General features: G+C 42.6%; 1 protein-coding gene across 1 annotated transcript; it reads right to left on the reverse strand.

The window, feature by feature from the left end:
* Positions 1-14,033: 14,033 nt before the first annotated feature.
* Positions 14,034-15,086, reverse strand: foxd7 (forkhead box D7; the record flags this gene model as incomplete). Its single annotated transcript, XM_080044802.1, has 1 exon — positions 14,034-15,086. The coding sequence occupies exon 1, from the start codon at positions 14,991-14,993 to the stop codon at positions 14,034-14,036; it is 960 nt and encodes a 319-aa protein (XP_079900928.1). The 5' UTR covers positions 14,994-15,086.
* Between the last annotated feature and the right edge of the window lie 1,798 nt (positions 15,087-16,884).

Genomic DNA, 16,884 nt, shown 5'->3' on the forward strand with positions numbered 1-16,884 from the left:
TGGGAATCAGTTTACAATATAGTTCAAATGAGCTCCAACCCAACAAGGCAATAACAATCACATGGGACATTTGTATGTGCTGTATTATACTTATAAAGTACATTTAGCTATTAATAATGATGTATTCTGTATACTGTATATATATACTGTATATGCATAAACAGTATATATACACAATCATTATTAGCAATATATATATATATGTATACGTATACTGTATATATATAATTATATTGCACAAGTGCTTTTTTTTAATTAAGTAACGGTCTGAATACTTCCTCCAACACATGGCTATATAATGCATGCAGAAATGTTGCTGTATATCTCACTTCACACACATTCTCTCACGAATGCACACATGTCAACCAAAAAAAACAAAAACATAAAAAAAACAATAAAAGCTTGGAAAGTAACAAGCACGATATTTCATCATTCACTTTTTTAGCATTCCTGGTGTTGGCACCTGTCATGTGTGTGGTTTTTCTTTTCTCTTTTTTACAAGCTAGGGCTGCTGTTACAGAGAGCACAGCACACGGGAGGGAAATTTACAGAGCGTGTCCTCCCCCTGGTTGTGCAGTGTTCACAGGGATCAAATACTCCCAAGGTGTAGTGTGTGTGTGTGTATATAACTCTATATTCCTCTGCACCGCAGCTACCACCACCAGCGCTGCAGCCACAGCTTTTATTTTTTTATTTTTTTACAGAGCCCAGGACCTCAAAATGCCCTCTGAGCATTTTCTTTATGAGCTCTAGCTCATCTCTCCACTTGTAGAGAAAACAAGAGCAGAGTGAGCTTTTATAGGTCTCCTGGGGAAAACACAAAGAAGGAGGAAAAAGACGGAGAGAAAGTTTAGAGGAGTTAGTTTAAGGCTTGTGCTCTCTGAAGGATGTCAAGAGTAGGGCTGGGTATGGAAGTGTAATACATTTTTGGCACCAACCTAAAAGTCTTGTTACCAAAGTATCAAAAAATGTCTAGTCATTCAACGTCAGTGAGCATATAAGCAAGCATGCTTGATGTGCCAAGATCTAAAAGTGCTGGTGATTGGCTTTGTGGAGGCAGCCAGAAAAAAATACATTAGGTTGCAACATGGGTTACACAGTATACATAGGTGAGCCTTACATTTTGCACCTTTTAGTTTTGCACTGATATACAGTATTGTTTATATTTTGTTTCCTTTTGCTTGTATATTTTGTTGGAGCTGCAGTGGCTCAGGAGATCGGGCATTTGTGGGAATCTGAATGCAATTACTACTAATTTGTGCTGTGAAACGATTAAAATATTGAATCGCGATTAATTGCATTAATGTCATAGTTAACTCGCGATTATTCGCAATTAATCGCATATTTTTATCTATTCTAAATGTCCCTTGATTTCTTTTTGCCCCATTATTTTTTCTCATTTTAATGCTCTTATCACACACACTCTAACCTTGTGTATTACAAACTACAAAACAACATAGGCTATATAAAACAAATAAATATTAAGTATTAAGGCTAAATTAAACTGGTTGCTGCCTAAATCTTTTGGGAGTTGTTCCTCCAATCAATGCTTATTTCAGACTGTGTGTGGCCTCGCACTGTAAGCCTGTGTGCCGGTGGTTGCTATGGCGCTGCTGCAACCGAAGGCACTCCAGTAGCGAAAATGAAAGTGAAAATGAATGACTTGCGGCTGCCACTAACTTAAATGAAGCTTTTGGTGTGCACGCAGTGTTACAAGTAGTCATATTGCAAATAATAATAATAAGGCTATCTTTCCGGTTCTTTCTCCGCGTTGTCCCTGAGTCACAGACTGAAGACTCTACCAGTGAAGGAAGCGCAGCCGGGGTAGGGGGCACTATGTTCCGGTTTCTGCTTCAAAATAAAAGTCAAAATTGACTTGGCTTTTTGCCGTTTTGCCAAGCCCCAACCACAGCGAGTTCTACCAGCATCCAATGCGGAAGTGACAAAAATTGCAGTTCACTGAGTGGCCACTAAGGGCAGGTTTCAAAACAGTGCAATTTCTCATTGACTCCCATGTTAATTATGCCGTTTTCACAGCATTAAGGCCTGGTACAAAAACACTTCTAGTCTGTATGTATAGGTCATATCTCCATGACAACACTGAGGGGGGTGAATTTTTTTTTAACGTCTATTGGAGGTTAAAATGTATGAATAATTAGAGGTCTCTTGAGTGACAGCTAGCCGCTTGTTAGCCCTCACTTCGACTCAGAGGTATACGTCAGCTAGATGGGCGTATCTCCTTCCCTCCGACATCACATCAATGCCCTTTTTCGGTAAAAGGAAATTAGGTAGAGTACAAATCTGACAAGATGGCAACGCGCATAGGCCAGGACAATTGGATGCAGTTGGAATAACTGAGGTCAACTCGGACACATCCATTTTATATACTATCTATGCGTTTTGCCAGTTAAATGATTTTAATGTGAAGTTACGCTGTAGGAAATGTTCAGTTTGAATTAACAGTAACTTAACTGCGAGCTACATGTACAGTTTGTGGTGTTGTAGTTTTTCTAACATTACTAGTTGTTGCAACAGCATGTGAAAAAACTACAAAGTTTGTTAAGCCAAAAAGAATGTTAATCTTGCAATAAAAAAATTAACGCAGTTAAAATGTTTTTTTGTTTGTTAATGCCGTTAGTAACGCGTTAAACTGACAGCACTACTCCTAATATTTGATCATATTTAGTAAAAAGTATAACATTTTTGTTTTTTTGCCATAATTATTATGTCATCTTCTTAAAACAGATTTCATCAAATTGCTATAGAAAAAAAAATCATCTTTTGGGAACGGGTATCAAGTCAAGGTATCTGTATCTGTATCGATGTATCGATATATCAGCAAATGTTTAACTATACCCAGCCCTTTTCGGGAGAGAAGATTCTGACTGACTGGATTGCAGCTTCACCTGTATATTGGAAACATTTTAAAAAGACACGGAGCAAATGAAGATGAAGAGAAATTAATGGACAGGCACGAGGAAGGGTATGAACTTTTCCCCCAACCGACGCAAGCTCACTTATGTGGGCTCCCTCCTCAGCGGGGGTCCCCGAAGATAAACGCGGCTGTTCGTTTAACATCTTTCACCTCTTCCTCCTGACCTCACTCCATGCCTCCTTTTTTCACTCTCTCCAAAGATGTCTCCCCTTCACTCCTCTTTGTTACTTTCATTTCTCGCTCTCTGTCCATCCAGATGTTTGGCCCAGCAGCAGAAGCAGAAAGAGAGAGAGAGAAAGAGAGAGAGAGAGAGGACTGGGGGCTAAGTGGTGGGGATCTCCAGCGTGGACTGGAATGCTGACCTTCTATCCATCTCCATCAGCCGAGACACATTTGTTTGACTTGAGATGTGATTGTGTTTTCTCTTCCCCACACCTGCAGCTTCCTCTGAGCACCCCCCTCCTCTTTTGTAGGACTCTCGTTGATCAATTGCTATAACTCACCAAAAACAAAATACTCATCCAGCTGCTACTGCTTTTCCTCGTGTGTTTTATTATGTGCTCGTGTTCCTTCAGGACCGACCAGCACAAAGGAGGAGCTGCAGTCGCATCTTAGGAAAATCCCAGATTTGAGGAAGTATCTGAATCCTATGAAGTCATGAAATAAAGCAGACAGGCTCATTCCATTGACAGCTCCTGTCTCTCTAGGTTGTTTGTTGTCACTTCTGCTCTGATTGACTGCCTTGAAAGCAGGCCTCTTGGGGGGAGTAGCTGCGTTATCAGAGGCAGCTCATGTGGGATATGCATAAAATAATAAACCTTCTCTGTCTTACGATTGCTGTTCCCTCCACTCACAGCTGAGCAGGCATTGTGACTCTGAACAAACTGCGGTTTGGTGAAGATCAGACGTGGCTCTCACTTTTTTGGATTTATCACATAGCAAAAACGCGCCCTCATTAGTCAATGGCACTCAGCAAGTTGTAGCGTCTAATGCTGCGGGGCCGCCCAAACTTATCACCCTTCATTTCAACATGGTGGGCTGCCCTGCTGCTCGAGCCCTCTCAAGCCGTTCCAGACATCTGACAACAGCCCCATTTATTTATTGACTTCATTTCGCTTACAGGGCAGCCTTTACAGCTCCCTTGAGTGATGCAGAGTTAATGTAGAACTGTTCATTGCTCGTGAGCGTTTTTTTTTCACTATAGTCCTCCTCCTCTGCCACCACCTCCCCTCCCTCCCTTTAAACTGTTCTTAAGTGTTTAAACACTCGGGTAATGACGTGCCGTTGTGGAAGCGAAAAACCATGTGGGAGGAGAAAAAAAAGGAAAACATCCATGTGGGCTATTTCCCCCATGAAGAGAGAGGAGCGAGTGAACCAGCGAGGATGGGTTGAGAGTGAGGAAGGCCCTGTTAATCAAAATGAATGAGCACCTCTCAGGGCCCTTGTGTTGACGAGGCCACCGAGGATCTCTCAGCCCCCCTTTGCTCTGGGCTCTGGGTGTAAAGAGAGATCCAGACGCTTGCTGCAGATATTCCACAACTTACTTCCTGCTTGCTCATTTTTCCAGTGTTGTGTAGACAGCAGGTCAGAATAACTGAAAGTAATATTTTATTATTGTTATTGTATGTTCCATTATGTTTGTAGCAATTCTGGGTTTTGATCCAACTGCAACCTGATCAACACCACCCGTCATGCTCCAAATATGATCATTTGAAATGATTTTAAACTGGATGTTTACTATATAAAAGTGCATATTGCATTCAATACAATATGTTTTTCATACAGTCGAACTGCCAATGTTTCGGTCAGTTTGCATTTGTACTAAAACCACTTAGTGTGTATGAAGATTGACATCCCAATGATTTATTCACTGCTTTTACCTCTTTCAACCACATCCACCACTTTAACTATTTGAACTGTCAATCTGGTTAACTGTTTAGACATCTCTGCTGGCTTACCAACTAGTTTACAGGTTTTACAGCTGACTAAATGTTAAGATTTTCTCATGTCCACTCATAATTGCTATTTGTTCATGTTTGCAGATGTTTTTTCTGACGTTAATTTCCCCAGAATGGCTTTTTAAATAAGGATATACAAATGACTCAGTCGACATACCCTATTCCAACTCCAAAGTTTATGTTATTCCAATGGAAATATTAAGCACAATGAGGGATGTGAGTTTCCAACTAGTGTGAGTCTAGTTATAAATCTCAATGTCCATTGAAAACACATTGTGACACTGTGGTGATTCATTAATACAGGCTACAACAAATCACCATAATCAAAAACAAGCAAAGATCTGGTGCCCAAAAAGCCTTCTCCTAGCTTCAAAAGAGAAGCAGGACTTTGAGTGTCTAAAGTGAAGAGTTCAGACTTAGTTTCTGACCAGGTTTTAAGCTTTTTGCTAAAAGGAAGAGTTCAACATTTTGGGAAATACCCCTATTCCTTATGTTGCCAAAACTTGTGTTTGTGTGCTATATCAAGCTACCAAGCGGAATAATTAAGCTTACATTGAAGACTATAAAACAAGGGGAAACAACTAGCTTGGCCAATGGTATCAAAGTCCACCTGGCATCTCACTAAAACATGTTATATTTTGTTTGGTTTAACCCCAACAAAAAACAAAGTTAAAAATAAGTCCTGTATAGCTGTTTCCGTTCTTTATGCTAAGCTAAGTTAAGCGGGATAGGGAAATAGGCTACATTTTCCAAAATGTTAACCTTTTCCTTTAAAAAAAGACATTCCTTAAGCCAAATACTTGATATACAGTATGTATTAGTGTCCACAGGCTTCGACCTATAGGCTATACCATTAAAACCATATCAGTTCAATTTTATTTGCATCCGGCCGCAAAGAGGTCTGTGGTTTATGAAGTTTACCGTGATGAGAAGAACCGAAGCTGGATAAAACTGGACCATTTGCATAACAGAGAGTATAACTCCTGTAGACATTGACACAACAATGATTTACTTAAGGAGAAATAAAAACGGGCCAAGCACAGAACCATGAGGTGCTCCTTTGCCAGTTTAACCTGCAGGCAGTGACATTTCCTTTCCTCCTACCTGAGAGATAATTACTAAACCACCCTTCTTTTTGTAATCAAATGGCCTTAATGCATACTCAACTGTTTTCTTTTACAGATGGACTTTCCTTGTCTTTTTTTGCAACTGACAATCTGGAGAGCTGGAGAGTGTTTTTGTCTTTGGGAATTTGAGGCAACCAAACAACCTAAAATGCAAGACATATGAGCTATTTCAGCCAAGAAAGTCTGATAGGAGCGCGAGTGTTTTCACAGGCTACACAGGAATCATATTAACTTGGAATACAAGAGGAGACATTATCGCCATAATTTCATTAAAATAATTATTGGTGGCTACGGCTTACATTACCCAATAGTTATTATTTCATTGCCGTCTCCTGCCTTTTGGGGCTTATCATGTTTTTGCTCTTTTTCCTTTTCAACTGATTGATTTAGGCCCCCTCTCTCTCCCTCTCTTTCTCTCCCTCTCTCTCTCTAGCTCTTCTCTCCCCATTGCTGCTCCTACCGCGTTTCACAGAACGCCTTCAACTCAGCAGCTTTTTTAAATTTGGGGCTTGCGACACTCAGCCAAAAGCCGCAAATTACCCCCCTCTAGCAGCAGCGAATTAGGAACAATTTTGTGTTAGCTATAAAAAAAAAGAGAGAGAGAGAGAAGTGAGGGGAAAATATAGCTTACACCCGGGACCACCAACAGAGGCAGCATGGGATAAACGGGCTCGTTGGCCGACAGTTTGGGTGGCAGGGCGGTGCTAAAAAAGCAGCCCCAGTGATCTCTACAGCAATCAATCCTATCATATCACATCTACAGTGCATAGTATGGCACAACATCCATTACCAAACACAAAAGCCTGAATTAGTGGATTTATGTTGCCGTTACAGGATGTTTGCAGGCTTGTGAATTGGCTTTACAGTTCCCTGAGCACATAGAGACCTGCAGCAGTGATTAAAGAAAAAGTCAGGCCTGTTCTCTGACACCGAAGGCCTTCGCGAGCACCCTATGACATTCACCATGTGACACCGGAATCGTATGAGGTGACAATACACCGCCTGAAAACTTCATTCTCCCTTTTCGAGGGGAGGGTGGGATTTTTTGATCTACCCCCACGATGCGGTTGGTCTTTAACTCAGAGCATTAATGTATAAAAGGTCTCTCTTTTTTTCGTGTTTCTTACAAAGCGTGAGGTTTGGCATGCCCACTTAATCGGCTTCCATTGAGCCAATCCATGTTTTTCCCATTCTGGCACCCTCCTCTACTCCCTTTTAAAATCCACTTCCAAGTTGTAATATGCCACTGCAGACGTTATTGAGGAGAGAAAAGCCAAATGTAATGGGGGAGAGAGGTGGAGAGAGAAAGTGCAGACAGAGAGAGAGAGAAAGTGAGGTTTTCAGCTCTTAACTGGACGCTTTTCAAACGTCCCCTTGCTCGTCATGGCGATGCCTGCTGTGGAAGGCAGACCACTTTGTCTTCTTCAGAGATCAGTGGAAGTGGGGCGGGCTGCAGCCAGGTTGGGGTTACTGACTCTCATTAGGCCTTACACACGACCACCTGGCCTCTATACTGTAATAAGAGCCCGCACGGTTATAGCCTGACCCCGCTCTGACACATCTCGGCCCTGATGTTAATTGCGCTTCCTGCTCCCCTTTTGATTAAATGACAGAGACTTTTAAGTCTTTGTTTGTGTGGCTAATGGCTCTCATTTAGTGCAATAAGTGGTTTTTTGAGGCTGGCTGCTGTTGGGTGACATCACACCCTTGCTGCTTTTGATTGCGGGCCAGTAGAGCGGGAGGCCTTCTACCTGGGCTATACAGTAAACCACACACCGCAAAGCCCACGCAGGCAAGTGGTGCTACAAGACAAATCTGGGTACCGCCAGGCATTATGGGTAAGGTGAGGGCACAGGGCACCCGGAGGAGCAGTAGTGCACCAGGAAGATAGAAAAACCAAGTACCACCCCTGTGAAATACAGGTTGGCCGCTTCACAGGCTCTTGGAGAAAAAACAGATGTCGCAAAGAGGATCGGCTATTAAATCTTGGATGCAACTGCGGATTTTTTTTTGAAGATGCCTAATGGAGCAGTGCATTTCCTCCAGGACTTGGCTGGCACAACCAAGCCACGGTCTTGAGGGCAAGCATAGAATATCCAAGAGATTTAAAGTTTGGTTTATTTGGAAAGTATTGGGACGCAATGTTCAACTATAGCAAGCAACCTAAATTATTTAAAGAAGTCACAGGCATATTTGTGGTTCCCTCCGCTTGCAAAAGCACCAGATCCTTCACCGTTTGCTTCCAGACATTGATGTTTGTCTTGTTTTCTTCCTCTTCCACCTTTTCATTTCTCCATCCTTGCCTCTTTTCATCTTGATTTTATTGTCCCCTCTGCCCCCAGCTGCAGATCCCTCCTCTCTCTCTCGCTCTCTTTATTTTCTCCCACTCCCTCGGAGCGCGTGGCTGAGGTGTGAGATCATTCTCCCTTCTGGGTGGCTTTCCTGCTATATGTCACTGTCATCTGTTGGCACTGAGGCTTGAGGGGGGGTCCCCTTTTCCAAAAACACTGCCGCTCACTCCGCTTCGCCACCCTGAGCATAATAAATTCTTGGGCACGAGACTGGAGAGGGGTGCACCCATGGAGCAGCGTGTTTTACTGGGCTTGGCAGGCTAACACATAGACCTGTGAGAGGGGAGAGGGAAAGCAGAGAGACGCAGTGTGTGTGTGTGTGTGTGTGTGTGTGTGTGGGGTGGGGTGGGTGGGGGGTCAGAAAGAGAAGGGTGGAAGATTTATAATTGAATAACTCCCCGAAGCAGGGCAGCGGGGATTGAACCGGCCAGGAAAAGCAAAAAAGCCAAAGGAGAGAGTGAGGCCTGTGGAAGTCTGCCGTTAAAGCGAGAGGAGAGCAAACCTCGGCTGAGATCAGAAAGGTGCGAGATTTACTCGCGATAACCGAAAAACCACATCACCGAAAGCCTTAACAAGATCCTATGGCTGCACAAATCACCCTCTTGGAGCACTTAAGCAAACACAAATCGGTCTTTGGCAATAAGAGGGGGTTCAGTTACACACTAAAAGCAGCTGGGGTCAAAACAATGCAAGGTTAACTTCTTTGCTTTGACCCCAGTGTTATTGTCATATGTTTTTACATTGCAGTTGAGTTCTTTGCCCAAGGGTTAGTGTGACCTGGCGTTAAACACAAAAAAAGTCAAGTTGTATCGTCAAACTGTCGCAAAGGTGGTGTTGGTTGATGTGTATGCGACTCTCAAAAGATAAGATACATGTATTACAATATGTAACTATTAGTAATATATAAAGAGCAAAATTATAGCAGATTATATCATTTGATTCCATACCATATTTTGGTTTGGGTAAGCTATGTGTAGGAACTAAGCTTTATTTTAAACCAATACTGGTAACACTTCTGTAAGTTAATGCTTATTTAATGCGATCAACGGTTAAGTAATGCTAATTAAGCATTAAGTAACCGTTAATGTTGAGTTATTAAAGGTTGGCCAATGCTTGGTGAAGCATTAACTGTGCTTAGTTAAGTAATGCTTACTTAAGCATTATGCTTAGTTAATGCTTAGTTAAAGGAGCGGTAAGCGGAATGGTTCTTTTAGCTAACTTCCTGTCAGTTACTGCAGTTAGCAGTCCCCTCGCTCGTCCCTACGTCACCGCACTGCGGTCTTCAAGCAGCAACTTATCTAGCATCATCTCAGATCCATAAGTGTGATAAAACATGATAAAAACCATCAAAACAGACATTGGGAAGGATTTTTACCTGCTCCGCCATAGTAGGCGCATAAACATTCACCCATGTGTCGCTCTGGCGTGCACCGGCACTGAGACCATGAGTGAGACGGGTGCGGACGGGTGTCGGTTTGTAGCGTTCTCTCTTGTGATTGGATAAAATTTCGGGATACTACATAAAGTTTAATTGCTTAGGCTACATGCAGAGCAGCTGACTAAGAGATTGGCTTTATGAAACGCGCACATCGTGTAGGTGATTAGCCTACTGTATGAATAAAGAAAAAAAAATTATATTAATATAAATAAACCGCTTACTTCACCTTTAATGTGTATTAAACATTAACTAAGTGGATAGGTAATAACTGAGTTTTGGGGTTGTTAAAACATGTGTACGATACATGGGTTAAGCTACATAGGAGCCGAGAGCAGCTATGCTCATATTTTTTTTTATCCTGTTATCCTGTGATCAATAGATAATCACCCCAGTACAACAAAAGGTTGTTTCCTCTTACGTTCATTATCTTGTCATCTTGAGAAAACCACACTCGTTTTCTCCTGTTAACGAGTAAACTCATGATTTTGAGATAACAGCCTACAATATCATATGTCTTGAGTGAAAATGAGCTTTGTTGAGATAAATATCTTGTTATCACGAGATACTGGAATGTCTTTTTAGCATGACTGTTCTTGGCTTCAATAAAGCAACACTGCTAATATAGCCTACATATTAACACTCAGCATAACTGCTGCCATATTGACCCAAAGTTTTTAGAGAGCCGTGAAAAGCTCATATAAATACAAACCAGCAGGCTCCAAGAACAGGAAAAATATTTGAAGGGAATCTATTCCAAATTAAGCATTTCAAACCCTCTGCAGCAACACAGGCGCATTGTTTTTCCTGTCCCGGCTGAACTTGAAGGGGTGATCCCAGAATGCATCACTCTGAGACTTTGGGCTCTCTGCAGTGGAAGCAGAAGGAGCAAATTCAGGCGGCGCGACGGGGGTTTGCTCCACGAATGAGTTTATCTTGCCTGTTTGGCTTGGCGTCTTTAGGTGGAGAATGAAAGCATGGCACAGCGGCGCTGCATGAATGGAGGCCTGACCGAACCCACCCGCCTTTTCCCAGAGAAACACATCAGAAGAGAGTTATGAGTTGTGATAACTCAGAACTGATAATCCACGTGGAACTGAGCAGAAACGCCGCAGCGGTGTAGCCTACGACACGGCACGCACCATTGACGGGGTCGTCACGTCAACGTCCATCGATCACGTCTACTTACGTGATGAATCATCTTGACATGACACTGATCAAAGTAATCTAAGTTATCTTTTATTTAAGAAGCAAACCTCTGTGACATTGCAGTTTGAATTAGACCTTTAAGTATACTTCTGGCTGAGGCTGAAAACGATAAAGTCTTGCTGCCACCAATCATTAGGCCTACACAAAAATAGGCTTTAAAAAAAGTAGGCTTTAACAAGGGTGAGGATTTTAATAAAGCATGTCACAGTCAATGACGCACAAAGGAAAAAGGAAAGTAAAACGACTTGAAATGGTGGACTGGCAACTTTTACCCCCTTCGGGATGGAAAGTTGATGTGCGGTCACAGCTACACACACACACACACACACACACACACACACACACACACACACACACACACACACACACACACACACACACACACACACACACTCCTTATTTTATCAGGTGCAAAGCCCCCCTTCTCAAAAAGAAGACCCTGATTCCACCCTCCTTCCTCCCCTGCTGCAAATCAGTGTCTGTGACAGTGTTTGTCTGTTTCACTTTCTCTTAACGTCCCCCCCCCCCACCCACACACACACACCAGCAAAACCAGCTTATTATGAACAATGTCAGAGACGTCTCCTCCCAATGCATTTAGACGATTATTAACTTTGTTGTGTCTTTAACTCACTCGACCACGATGTGTTGAGTCTTACTAATCTGTCAAATCCTGTTTGAGTGTATGTGTTATGAATGTGCATAAGGTGAATGATGATTTATATTTATAGTGGCTGCTGGATCACAAACCGGCTCAAACAATAAGACCTTTGACCTCGCACCTTCAACATATAAATCTAAAATGGAAAAACCACACATGTTCATCTGTAAATTTAATCATTCTAATGGCAAATATGCTGTGGTGTAATAGCCGCCCTATGATATGAATCTGATGTCGGATCACTTTGACCACACTTCTTGCCGCACTGTTTAGGATTAGCGGTGCAAATATTAGACATTTGGTTATGACAAAAAAAAAGACAGGAAAAAAAGAAAGAGAAAAACCTCAGAAGAGAGTGAATGAAATGAAAACTGGGCGCATGTGTATCCTCTCTCCTGAATGGAGCAGGGAAAAAGGGAATCAATGAGTAGAGTGTGCTCTTCTTCTCAGTGGGCAGCCGAACAAGCTCACCATCAGGTAACAATCTTTTTATTTGTTTCAGCCCCTCACTGGGTGCCAAACTCTGCCAAAGGACTGAGCGTGTGGTGTGATCCATCAGCCCCGTCCAAGGGCTTCAGCGCGGTAATCCATCTAAAGCAGACTCAGAATAGAATTAAATAAATACTTCCATGCACCGAAACCTAGAATTATTTGACTTCTGTCGCCCCTCGCTGCAAAAGCATGGTGCCGCGTCCGTCCACCTTTTAAGTGGAAAAGAAAATGGCCAAATAAATCAGATCATCTGAATTTCAGGGCGAATGAGGAAAGGGTGGGTGGAAGATATATAGATTAAGTGATCACACATATATTTTGAATGATTTATCTCCGTTTAAATCACACTGTCTGCTTCAACAGGAAAATATGATTTGCTCTATAGGTTTATGTTACAGATTTTGCTTCGATTTGATAGTTTGATTCACAACATTAATACACCTAAGGAAGAAAAGAAAATCGTTTTGGATTCTTCTTTCAAATGTTACTTGCAGTGTGTATTAACTGTTTCTAAGCAAAAAGTACCCAAGACAAAATAGTATTTAACTGAACTGATGGATTATTTCTTTAAAATAACAATAATAATAATACATTGCATATATTAATAATATAATATAATAATTGCTGCATCTATTTACATCATAACATAAAACCTCCTTCAGGTGGTTGCATGATATTTAAATAAGTTACCTCTTTAAAATGATTGATTTTCGCAAAATTTTCTAGGACTTTTTTTTTGATAAGACGAAAAAATAATAAAGGTCAAATGTCAGCAATATTTTCAACACAACTTTCTCTCCAATAATTATGATAATTATTATAATAATAATAATAATACAGTACAATGATAAAATAACAATATGTGGTTTACTGAACAGGCTCCCTCGTGGGAACAGAAGGCGGCTTTCTAATTAAACAGATGACAATTTATTTGACATGAAAACGTGTTGCACAGATTTTCTCGCTGGAACAGGCGGAGACCGCGCAAGTATGTGTGTGGCCCTGCAAAATAAGGCAATTATATTTCAAGCTTTAGCCTATATCCATGAACACAACACACACAAACACAAACCTTTGCATTACTATAGCGCCTGAGTGCCTTTGACTTTGACATCCAACACAGTTGCTTTTCCCGTGTTTTTAACATGTTTGGCATTGTATTCTCCAAACATATTAAATTACTCACATATTAAATACATGGGTATTTTTGAATGAGTCATCATCAATCATTGTTTTTTATTTTATTTTGTCGATTATTTGATGCACAATTTTAATGTTGCAGGCATGAGAGATAATTTTAATTATCAAATTATTATTCACCATTATTCGAAATGATTTTCTCTGGTTGTTTCTCATTGTGTGTGAAGCAATCCAACACTTTTTTATCATCTAGATAAATGTCACTTTGTTTAGACGACATAATTATGTTTTAGGGCCTAATGTTAAAAATAAAAACTGTAAACACATGAAATATAAAATGATCTGTGACTTCAGACGTAAAGTCTGGTGTTTTTTTAATGAACAACTTCACGTTGGATCTGTACAGAATATACAACTGAACGCAAGGCTTAAATATCAATTTTTATTTATTTCCAAAAAATAAACAAGTGTAGGAAACTCGTCATTTAAATATTATAACAACATATACTAATTCATGATGAAAACAACAACAACAACAACAATAATAAAAAAGAATTTCTTAAAATATCGTTTTGCCATGAAGTGGGGATGGAGGGAGAGTTTTTCTTTTTCTTTTAACATATCTACAACATTCTTCCAAAGCATTATTCCGACACATGGAGAAACTGTCAGCTTCTGCTGTAAATGTCTCTGTTACCTGAGAAAACACGAGTTCGGTTTGCTGCTTATTCATTGGTGGCAGCGCTGATGTGTTTGGCCAGGTCCATGGTACCACGGTGTAGTTTCTGATACTCCTGGTGCAAAGTAAGGAGGTGCGGAGACGCCGCGGGGTGGAAGAGCGCAGGCGACGCTGCGTAGGCCAGGGGCGAGGAGTAGGCAGTGCACGGGGCCGTGGAGAAGGCTTCGACGCCCGGCTGCGACTGGAGGAACGCCTTGGCTGTGAGCGCGCTACGGGAGAAGAAGTTAGAGAGGGCGGGCAGGATGCTGCTGACAGGTGGGATGTTGGCTGGGCCGCAGTGTGAGCTCGGCGCGTGGTGGTGGTGGTGATGGAGGTAGGGGTAAATCTCCAGACTGGGCAGCTGCAGGGCCGCACCGAGCCCGTATGGCGGAAAGCCGTGCAGTCCGCTGGGCTCCAGGTGCTGCTCCTTCAGAGGGTCGAAGCGAAAGTGCTGCCGCTTGAAGCGCTTCCTGCGCCGCAGAAAACTCCCGTTCTCAAACATGTCCGAGGAGTTGGGATCCAGGGTCCAGTAGTTGCCCTTCCCGGGGTTGCCGGGCTCTCTGGGCATCTTTACAAAGCAGTCATTGAGCGACAGATTGTGTCTGATAGAGTTCTGCCAGGCGGGGAACTTCTCCCGGTAGTAAGCAAAGCGCTGGCTGATGAAGTCACAGATCTCGCTGAGGGTGAGCCGTTTCTTCGGACTCTGCAATATAGACATCGTTATCAGAGCGATGTAAGAGTACGGAGGCTTCACTGACGCGGGGCCTTTGCTTTTAGCCGGAGGACACGGCGGTTCGGGGCTGTAGCTGTCCCGCTCTTTGCTCTGGCTGCTGGAAGTCTCGGTGCTGCGCTCCTGCTCGCTCAGCGACTCATCCGAAGGTAAAAGCGACTCCTCGGCGCTGTCTTTGAGTCCTTCCCCTACCACGTCAATTACAAAATCCTCCATGATTTCCAAACCCAATGTCATAGTAGATGTCCGCGGGTAAAGCCAACACCACCTGCCAACAGGTGGGAGAGTGACAGCTCTGCTCTGAAATGCAAAGAACAGAGTTTTACGCACGACTCATCTCCATTCACAAAAAAAGAGAAAGGGATGAAATTCCAAGCACAGCCCTCCTCCTTCTTTTCTAGAAGCACTTTCTTTAAAACCGCAGCGCATCCGTGCAGATATCCTTTATTTTGGTGCCTATAAAGCGCACGAGGAGCGGTCAGCGAGCGAGCGATCGATCGTGCGTAAAAGTGTGTGCGTCCTCCGAGATGTCCAGCATCATCTGTAAACTCCGCTGCTTTCCCGTGGGTCGGGTGGATGTGATGTCACGGCGAGGCACGAGGAAGAAGATCCCGACCAATGAAATCCAGGCAAAGGGTACCAATGAGGCCTGTTGGAGCATGTGCACTCTCATCACCAGAGCATCAGTGCCAAGTCCACGCGGACACCAGAGAAAACATCCCCATGAGCAGGAAACCAAAAGAGGACTGTTTTTAGAGAGGAATTCACTTTAGGATGTTGATGTCAGAGCTGCGTCAACAATCTTAAATTGTAACAAGCAATATGAATAAAAAGACCTAAACATAATAAAAAGGTATTTTACTTTTTGCATGGTATTCCTAATATAGGCTACAATGAACAGTTTTCAATCCTTTTTTGTTACGTTACTCGTACCCCCAAACGTCAACTGATCTTCGAGTAAAAGAAGATCAGGTTTTTTTTTCCGAACCCTTAAAACAGAGAGTTTAAAATGGTAATGGAAATGGAAAGATAATAAAAGGACCGTCAATACATATTTTAATTTCAGATTACGGGAGACACTTTGTTGACATCAGATCATCCATCCTGGATTTTAAGACTCAGGGGGAAAAATCCCCACCAAACACTTACGCGAGGCAGAGACTTAAGACTTAATCCACCTCGAAGTGCAGCCGCTCTTTACGCACACACTTGTCTCCCAATTACACGTTTTCAGACGAAACAACAATAGGAAACACAACAGCAATGACTGATTTGGTGCTGCTGATATAAATAATACTTTCTTGCCTGCGTGGAGACTTATTCGGATAAACGTATGCGTGCCTCTTTTGTCAACGCACAGAAGTCATAACCCGGGCAGAGAGAGCCTCTGGTAAATATCCCCATGTGTGAAAAAGGAGAAGAAATAATATTTGATGTGCCGTCTGTAGAATCTGAGCTCTCTGCGTCAGAAACCCTACACTCTCTGTTCTCCGTTTGAGCGCAAACCTATCAAAGCCCGCTATAGCCCTGTCGGATTATCTTCTTTAATAATGGGCAACTGAAAGCAGAATGGTAATATTGGGATGAAAGTAATAGATTTTCACTTGCTGAGACATAAAAGAGGAGCGAGGAGAGGAGGGCGCTTTTGGTATTGTTGGGAGGCCTCTGGTTGTTTGTGTTTAATGATGGAGCCCTTTGTTGGGGATTCCCACATTTCCTGCCTCTAATCGTATCGATACCTCGGGGCACAGGGGGACTGGGTCCGGACTGGGTGGGCTATACGGTACCAGCAAGGCTGCAGATGATTTCCCAAATTCATCACGCATGTCGTCAGATTGGAAACAGGCCCCCGTGCGCATTGTGTGGTTTCAATAAGGCGAGATCAGGAGCGTCAAATCGCTGCAAAAGGCTGAAGGTATATGGCTTCGCGTCTCCAAGATCTTCTGACACCTACAATGTGGAGAGCCACGTGTTGGGAGTCACTTCAGGGCGCAAACGTCTCCGGGGTCGGTGATGGAAAAGACACTGGCGGGGCCGATACGCAATTGGCACTGAATGCATCCTGATGTTACATTTACAGACGTGCCCTTCACATTTTATTTGTGGTAATTTTATAAGAAGCCCCATC

Source organism: Ammodytes marinus (assembly GCF_949987685.1).
Source record: "Ammodytes marinus genome assembly, chromosome: 16".
Taxonomy (NCBI): domain Eukaryota; kingdom Metazoa; phylum Chordata; class Actinopteri; order Uranoscopiformes; family Ammodytidae; genus Ammodytes; species Ammodytes marinus.